The 8,849-nt window shown below is 44.2% G+C and overlaps 1 protein-coding gene across 1 annotated transcript; it reads left to right on the top strand.

Annotated features, from left to right (window-relative positions):
- Nucleotides 1-489: 489 nt before the first annotated feature.
- Nucleotides 490-6,257, top strand: AWAT1 (acyl-CoA wax alcohol acyltransferase 1). Its single transcript, XM_047092491.1, has 7 exons — nt 490-565; nt 1,514-1,621; nt 1,891-1,961; nt 2,838-3,042; nt 3,727-3,898; nt 5,684-5,883; nt 6,103-6,257. Exons 1-7 carry the CDS (start codon nt 490-492, stop codon nt 6,255-6,257), a joined length of 987 nt encoding a protein of 328 aa, XP_046948447.1.
- Nucleotides 6,258-8,849: the final 2,592 nt, after the last annotated feature.

Raw genomic sequence — 8,849 nt, 5'->3', positions numbered from 1 at the left:
AAGGAGGACATCCCCAGCCAGGCTGCCTCAGGGCAATAGTCTATCTCAACAAAAACCTAATCCCAGGTGCTCCTCACCCCACAACCCCCCAGAGCTCCATTCCCACCAGCCATCTCTCTGAGACCACAACCTCTATAATCTTCGAGTGGCCTGTGAAAGGTTTTTCCCCTCTCTGGATCTCTGAGTCACTAGGACTAGATGACAGTCCTTCTTATCTTTCTTCATCCTGATGTCTTAATAATCTCAGGAACGAGTCAAAGGGCAAATGGCCAGGGCCCAGGGCTCAAACCTGATAGGGCAGGCCTTGATACTCCAAAGCCTGCCCCCTGCAGTGGGTCGTAGGTGTGGGGCAGGATAAGGAAGGGAGAAGGCAGGTAGAAATCCTTCTGGTCATATGCATTCCCTATTGAGCGAGCTTCCAGAGGCTGGTGGCACCATTGGCTGGAAGAGTGTTCTGGGATCTTTGTCTTCCTCAGGCTCCTGAGCATCATGCCTTATTTCAAACAGCCTAAGCACCTCCAGAGTCTGATGCTTCTGCAATGGCCCTTGAGCTACCTTGCCATGTGTGAGTACTGATCCAAGACTTCACGGCAAGAAGCCAGAGTGAGAGGCCAGGGCCAGGTCTGGGGTGAATTTCATGTTCATGGGAAGTCTCACCTCTAACCTGTGATCATCTCAGATGGTACCAAAGAGTAAAGCCAAGGAGTCTTGAGTTCCACGAGTGCCCTGGAGAAGGAAGACATAGAGCCACAGGAGACAGAACAGGCAGAGGGGTAGAACAGGATCATGATGGATATGAGTAGACACAGCTAATTTTAGCCACTTCTTAACCCTATCTGGAGAAGGGAAATAAGGCCCACGAATAGGCATATGATGTGTCCATGATCATAAGGAAGCATGGGTAGTGGGACAGAGAAAGCATTAGAATTACAGACTTGGAGGAATATAGCCTGTGTTTAAACCATAGAGTTTTCCATTCTTGGGAGTGGGAGTGGTAGCGTGTGGAGAGATGATGATAATGGAAGGAATGGTGAATGGGAAAGAGGACAGGAATGATGAATGGGAAACAGTAGAGGGATGCAGATGCTGAGTGGGCAGGGTGTGGGGAGATCTGGGTAGTATATGGGCAAGGAAGGATGATGGTTTAACAAGGGTTCAGGGATAATGGATAGCAAAGGAGACAGGAGACAAGAAGGAAAAGATGGTGGATGAAATGGGCGCAGGAAGGGGGGGAAGCAGGTGGCAGGCAAGGAGCAGGAGTAGAGGAATGGTAAGTGGGCAAGGAAGCAAGTGGACAGGGATGATAGGGAAGTAGACAAATAGGGCTGGTGTTTGGTACATGATAAAGGAAATGTCTGAAGAACAAGTAGACATGGATACCGGATGGCCAGGAGTTGGACTGTGCAGAAGGCCAGGACCAGGGGCTTGGGTAGTTTGGAGGGTTCTTAATGGGGATGCATGTGGTCAAGTTCTGCCAGCAGCACAAATTTGGTCTGACCTGCTTCCTCATCAGTTTGGATCTTGCAGCCATTTTTCATTTACCTGCTATTTACATCCTTGTGGCCACTACCAGTGCTTTACTTTGTCTGGTTTTTCCTGGACTGGAAGACCCCAGAGCAAGGTAAGACTCATGGACCTAGAAAGCACAGGGCCTATGAATGTTCCACCCTAACCTGTTACCAGGGAGTCCCACTCAACATGCCACAGGCCTCTTATCCAAGTTCTCAGAGCCACAGGAACTGGGCCAGCCAGGACCATCTTGGGGTCTCTTCCTTTTCCGCCTGTCTAGCAGAGCCATGGTCTCTCCATGCTGTTAGGAAAGCCCTGGGTGAGCAGGAGGGATGGGGTTAGCAAGACAGACACCATCCCCTACTGATATTTCTCTCTCAGGTGGAAGGCGTTCAGCTTGGGTAAGGAACTGGTGTGCTTGGACCCATATCAAGGACTATTTCCCCATTACGGTAAGTGTCTTTTCTGAAGCATCCCCACAGTTCCCAAAATACTGGGCATTTATGCCAAATAACCAGGGTTGTCCATAAGGAAAATAAGCATACCAGAGAAATTTCCATGCAGGCTAGACATTCTTCAGGACTCAACATTGCTACTGGGTACTTGCTACTCCCCTAGCATACTTTGGACACCCTTGGCATGACCTACCAGATAGCACAGGCAGAAATGCAAAAACAGTTCAGTTTTACAAATATTGATTGAAAGCCTACTCTGTACCACATGCCTAGAGTACAGAGAAGTGAGTAGGATACAACCTGCCATCAAGGTGCTCACATCTAATGAGGACAGACATGTATTTATGGTTTGGTACAAGGTACACAAGTAGTTCAGATGAGGGGTAAGAAAAAGCTTCACAGACATGGTGATATTCAAGCAGGGTTTTCAAAGTTCAATAGAAGTTACTTGGGCAGAAACTGGAAGGGGGCTGGGAAGAGAAAATATCAGGAAGAGGTTCTAGAAATGTACTGCTATGCTGATCCTCTGAGCATTCTTTGGAGTAGACAACAAACACTGCCTCAATTTTTAGAGCAGAGCTTTCTGACTTTTTCACATAGCAGCACTCAGACAAAATGATACCATGCATGAAGTGCACTGAGATAAATGGCCGAAGGTACTTGCAGCTGTAGGCAAGAGGCTCAGCAGTTCTAGCTGCCATAGATCGTGCTTGGTTTCCAGGGGCTGAGGAGACCAATATCTTGGCCCCTGAAACCCACTCATGGCCTACCTATATGTTGAAAAGCTCTGATTTAGAGAGTGTCCTGATCCCTGAAGTGTCTTCACTCTTGCTTCTTCATGTGATCTCATTTCACTTCTTTCCATGGCTGCAGATCCAGAAGACAAAAGATCTGTCACCTGAGCACAACTACCTCATGGGAGTTCACCCCCATGGCCTTTTGACCTTTGGAGCCTTCTGCAATTTCTGCACTGAGGCCACAGGCTTCTCGAAGATCTTCCCAGGCATCACTCCCCACTTAGCCACACTGTCTTGGTTCTTCAAGATCCCATTTGTTAGGGAGTACCTCATGGCCAAAGGTACTTCTGACCATACTTACTGGAGCTTCTGGTCCATTTCTTTGCTGAGAGATGTACCTTTTTAAGCCCCACCCCCACCTCTCAACCACATCTCACCCACTCCCATCATAGCATAGTAGTTAAAAGCGTGTCCAGGAGCTAAACTGTCTGTGTTTGAATCCTGGCTTTGCCACCAACTGTGTGGTCTTGGGTAAGCTACTGTACCCCTATTGGTCTCCGTTTCCTCATCTGTAAGGTGATATTGATGATAATAATCCAACCTCAGATGTGGTGTGATGTTATATGAGATAATACAAGTAAAGCTTTCAATATAGTGCCTGCCACAAGAGTATATGGTCAGTAAAGAATAACTTTTGCTATTTAGTGGCAATAAAGGGCAAGAAAAGAGTAAGATTACATTTGGGATTCAGAAAGTCCTTCTGGTTATCCCTCTGGAAACCTTCCTACTATAGTTTTGACCCAGTGCCTCCTACGAAGTGGAAATATTGCCTCAAAGTGAAACATGTTGGGTTTTCCCACAGCCTTCATTTCTCCACACCCTTTGTCCCATCTCATTGAGTCTCCTCGTAGGACTCATAGGAACAGTGGGCAATCACAATGAGGAGTAAAGCAGAGGATGTTCCGTCTCAGCCATTTTCCCCTCTCCTTATTTTGCTCCTCTCTCTGCTCCTTGATTCTCTTTAGGTGTATGCTCTGTGAGTCAGCCAGCCATTGACTACCTGCTAAGCCATGGCACTGGCAACCTCGTGGGCATCGTAGTAGGAGGGGTGGGAGAGGCCCTACAAAGTGTGCCCAACACCACCACCCTCATCCTCCGGAAGCGCAAGGGATTTGTGCGCACAGCCCTCCAGCATGGGTAGGTGTTTCTCCCAGGGCAGTGGGGGTGGCTTTCTCTGAGCAGCATGACCTGTTCGGTGATGCCAAGATGAATCAGATCTAAGTCTTGCCCTCATGGAACTTACTAGTGCATAGGGGAGACAGGCATAGAATTTTAAAAAGGTTTACATCATCCCCTCTTCTGACCTAGCTGGACCAATTCTCAGGAAACCAAATCAGAAACCCAGATTCATTATCAGGGGGCTTGGCTAGGACTCCCCTAGAATACAGCTAATGCCCACATCATCTCTATCGATATCGATACCTACATCTGTTTGTTATTGGTGAGTGCAGGGGGCAGAGCACTATGGTGAGTACGTGCATAATATCTGAAGTCAGGGGGCCTGATTTGAAATCCTGGCTCCAAAACTTACTGTGCAGTCTGAGACAGGTTACTTAACCATTCTGAATCTTGGTGTTTTAATTTTCATAATGTGGCTACTAATAATTGTACCTACTCCATAGGGTTATTGTGGGGTGTCATCCACCTAAAACACCTACATGTGTCTGGCACACAGTAAGTGGTGGATAATTATTAGCCACTCTGACTTAAGGATAAAGAGAGGAGATAAAGAACAGGTGCCCAAAGCTGGAGCTGTGGGGTGTACCATCAGGTCAAGGGGCCAGCCCACTGGACACAAGGACAATTGCCCTATTGCAGACTCAGGGAAAAGGGAAGTAGTTCTTCTAGGGACCTTGCCTGAGTGGCCTGTTCATCAATTTGGAGCATAATGTAGGGGAGAGAGTTCTAAGCTGGAAGGAAAGAATCCTGGGTTCTAGTCCAAGTCCTGACACTCACTCACTGCCTGAGTGCCCTTTCCCCTTCAGAACCTGGGCTTCTGGATCTGTAAGGTAAAGAAAATAAGCCCCCTACTGTGCCCTGCACATTCTCTGCTGTGAGGGGCCAGTAAGGTAACATACATCAGAGTGCTGAGAGATTGTTACTAATAACTCACAAAGATTTGTATAAGACAGACCGTGCTCTCTTTACTCTTCTCTCACAGGAAGACTAAGGAGCCTGATTCTGTATCTAGAGCACTGTCAAGGTGGATTTGGATGGCTTGAGAGGAAAACAACTTTTCTCTGCTCTAATCTCAAGGGCAGAATACCTTATGAATAGTCCCTGTGGGTGAGGGGCATATCATATATATATGCATTTGTTCAATATCATCATCATCTTCTCTATGCTTCCTACCAGTAGAAACAGAGTCAGATATTTCCCTACAGGAGACCTCTTGGAAGCTTTTCTTTACATGATGTGGGTTTCTGGGGATCTCTGCCCAAACCCCTCATCCTTCCCTACACCCGCATATCTTGCCCTTGTGATCCTGGCCCAGAGATAGCATTCTCACTGGCCTTGAAAATTTCAAGACAAGAGATAAATAAATATGGGAGTCTTGTTTAGTGCAAGAAGAAATGCTTTATGGGGGCGCCTGGGTGGCGCAGTCGGTTAAGCGTCCGACTTCAGCCAGGTCACGATCTCGCGGTCCGTGAGTTCGAGCCCCGCGTCGGGCTCTGGGCTGATGGCTCAGAGCCTGGAGCCTGTTTCCGATTCTGTGTCTCCCTCTCTCTCTGCCCCTCCCCCGTTCATGCTCTGTCTCTCTCTGTCCCAAAAATAAATAAACGTTGAAAAAAAAATTTAAAAAGAAATGCTTTATGTCACAGGGATTTTATATAGATTGGAGTCTGGCCAGGAGCAAATGTTCTTCCTGGGCAGTTCTCACCCTAGCCTGTGTTTGAGAAATAAATTGAGGTTTTCCTTCAGGGCTCATCTGGTCCCCACATTCACTTTTGGAGAAACTGAGGTATATGATCAGGTGCTATTCCATAAGGACAGCTGGATGCACAAGTTCCAGAGCTGCTTCCGCAGTATCTTTGGTTTCTATTTTTGTGTCTTCTATGGACGAGGCTTCTGCCAAGGCTCCACCGGGCTCCTGCCATACTCGCTGCCTATCGTCACTGTGGGTGAGTGCTGCTCTCAACCCCAAGGCCACCTCAGCTCTTTCTTGACTTCAGCTTCAGCCCTCCCCACCCCACCCCCCACCAAAGAAAAGGGCAGCAAAGAGGGAGAATCTGGGAGCTAAGTTGGCATGTGAGAGGATCCTGCCCAGGGAAGGAGAAGGAGGTTAAAGAAAGAGAAGATTCTAACACTTGCCCCTTCTCTTTTCCCATCTATCTTGGCAGTTGGGGAGCCTCTGCCACTGCCCAAAATAGAAAAACCAAGCCAGGAAATGGTGGAAAAATACCACACACTCTATATAGATGCCCTGTGCAAACTGTTTGACCAGCATAAGACCCAGTATGGCTGTTCAGAGGACCAAAAGCTGCTTTTCCTGTGACTGAATGGACTGCATGGTCAAGAGCATGTGCCTTGGAGAAGAGACTCATTTGCTACTAACCAAAAGGGGGAGAAAAGGAGATAAGGGAAGGCAATGTGTGGTAGGGGAGGACATTAGGTATTCCTTCCTTGCCCCAAAGCCCTTATAGTTGCTGTCCTGAGGAGCTTCACTTAGTATTTCTGCAAAAGGAGGCATCCTGAGGCCCCTCAGGTCCAGCCACAGGCACAGGCAATCTTCCTACTTCTCCCCATACTGGCTTTCCTCCCTGAGCCCAGCCCCCCAGGTCCTGAAGGACTGAAATGAAAGCCAAACAACCTGAGTAGCCACCTCTCTTGTTGTTGTTGTTATTTTGTCATAATGCATTTTCTCATTGGGAATTTTTGCATACCATAAATTTAACCTGTTTAAAATGTAAAATTCAGTGGTATTTAGTATATTCACAGAGTTGTGCAACCACTACTACTAATTTTAGAACATTTTTTCAGCACCCCAAATAAGAAACCCGGTACACATTAGCAGTTACTCCCCATTCCCCTATCTCCCCCAGCCCCTGACAACCACTAATCTACTTTCCATCTCTACCAATTTGCTATTTCTGGACGTTTCATATAAAGAGAATAATAGACTATGTGGGTTTTTAGGACTGGTTTCTTTCTCTTAGCATGTTTCTAAGATTCTCCCATGTTGTAGCATGTATCAGTACTTCACTCTATTTAGAGCTGAATAATATTTCATCGCACATATACACAGCAGTTTTTATTCATTCACCAGTTGATGGAGTTTTGGGCTGTTTCCACTTTTTGCCTACTATGGATAACACTGCTATAAACATTCATGTACAGGTTTTTGTGTGGTAATCGGCTATCTCCAAATATAAAGGCTTACCTTATCTCCACACCAATAAGCTAACAAGCATGCCTTTCAGATAGATCAAAAGCAACTTACTCAGGATTACTTTTCATTTGGCAGAGGCATTTCACATAGGTCACCTTGTCCTCATGTTGGTCCTCTAACATGATAATCCCAAGGTATTTGCTACCATCCTAAGAGTATACTCTGGGGAATCCACTTTATATTTTAAAGTCTTACTAAGTTCTGTTTAAATGTTTTTTTAAGCTGTATTCTGAGAATTTTGAAAGAGTAAATAAAAATACAGTTGTCTTTTCCTTCACAAGGCAACCAACAAAAGACACACTTAAAAACACAACAAAGGTACACATCTGAAACTAACATAGTATTATAGTATTCTATTATAGTATCGACTATACTAAAAAAAAAAACATATCAAAGGAACAAAAGTTAAAAGACCATTTGGAAACCCATACAACTTAATATCAAAAAATCAAATAATATGATTTTAAAGTGGGCAATGGACTTAAATAGACATTTTTACAAAGAAGAGACATCCAAATGGCCAACAGGTACATAAAAAGATGCTCAACATCACTAATCATCAAGGAAATGCAAATAAAAACCACAATGAGATATTACTTCATACCTGTTAGAATGACTACTATCAAAAAGAAAAAAGATAAGTGTTGGCAAGGATTTGGAGAAAAATGAATCTTCTTGCACTATTGATGGGAATGTAAATTGGTGCAGCCACTGTGGAAAATTGTATGGAGGGTCCTCAAAAAATTAAAAGTAGAGCTATCTTGTGATTCAGGAATCCTACATCTGGGTATACATAGGAAGTGAAATAATTATCTTGAAGAGATATCTGCACCCCCATATTCTGTGCATCATTATTCACAATAGCCAAGACATGGAAACAGCCTAAGTGTCCATTGAGAGATGAATGGATAAATAAGATGTGGAATATAATGGAATATTATTCATCAAAAAAAGAAGGAAATCCTGCCATTTGCAACAACATGCATGGACCCTGAAAGCATTATACTAAGTGGAGTAAGTCAAACAGAAAAAGACAAAAGCAGTATGATCTCACTTATATGTAGGGGAAAAAAAGCCAAACTCATAAAAACAGTGTATTGAATGGTGATTTCCAGGGGCTGAAGAATGGGGAAAATGGGGAGATAGTGGTGAATGAATACAAACTTCCAGTTATAAGATGAATAAGTTCTGGAAACCTAATGTACAGCATGGTGATTATAATTAATAATGATGTATTATATACTGGAAAATTGTTAAGAAAGTAGATCTTAAATGTTCTCAGCAAAAAAAAAATTATGATTATGTGAGGTGATGGATGTGTTAACTAACCTTATTGTTATCATGTTGCAATATATATGTGTATCAAATGTTGTACACCTTAAACTTACACAATGTCAGTTATATACCAATAAAGTGAAAAAAAGGGGAAATTTTAGATCAGGCTTTTTTTCCTTTCCTTAATCCTTAAATATTCAGTTTTGGTGGGGTCCCAACCAATTCTCTTCAGTCTGAAATATCTATTTCTAACCCAGTTTCACTCATAAGTTATTTCCCTCAAAACCAATATATCCAACTTAACAGTCTTTAACAAACATTTTAACATCAACATACCCAATGGCAGGTGAAACACCTTCCCCTTCCTATTCTCACATTTTATTGCCAAGTCCTATTAATTTTACCACCTTAATATTAATCCAA

The sequence above is a fragment of the Lynx rufus genome, unplaced genomic scaffold, assembly GCF_022079265.1.
Source record: "Lynx rufus isolate CCGP_SWC_20201006 ecotype Redwood Valley unplaced genomic scaffold, mLynRuf1.p SCAF_30, whole genome shotgun sequence".
NCBI classification, from domain to species: domain Eukaryota; kingdom Metazoa; phylum Chordata; class Mammalia; order Carnivora; family Felidae; genus Lynx; species Lynx rufus.
The sequence above is the reverse complement of the archived record's forward strand: the minus strand, read 5'-3'. Positions and strand labels throughout refer to the sequence as shown.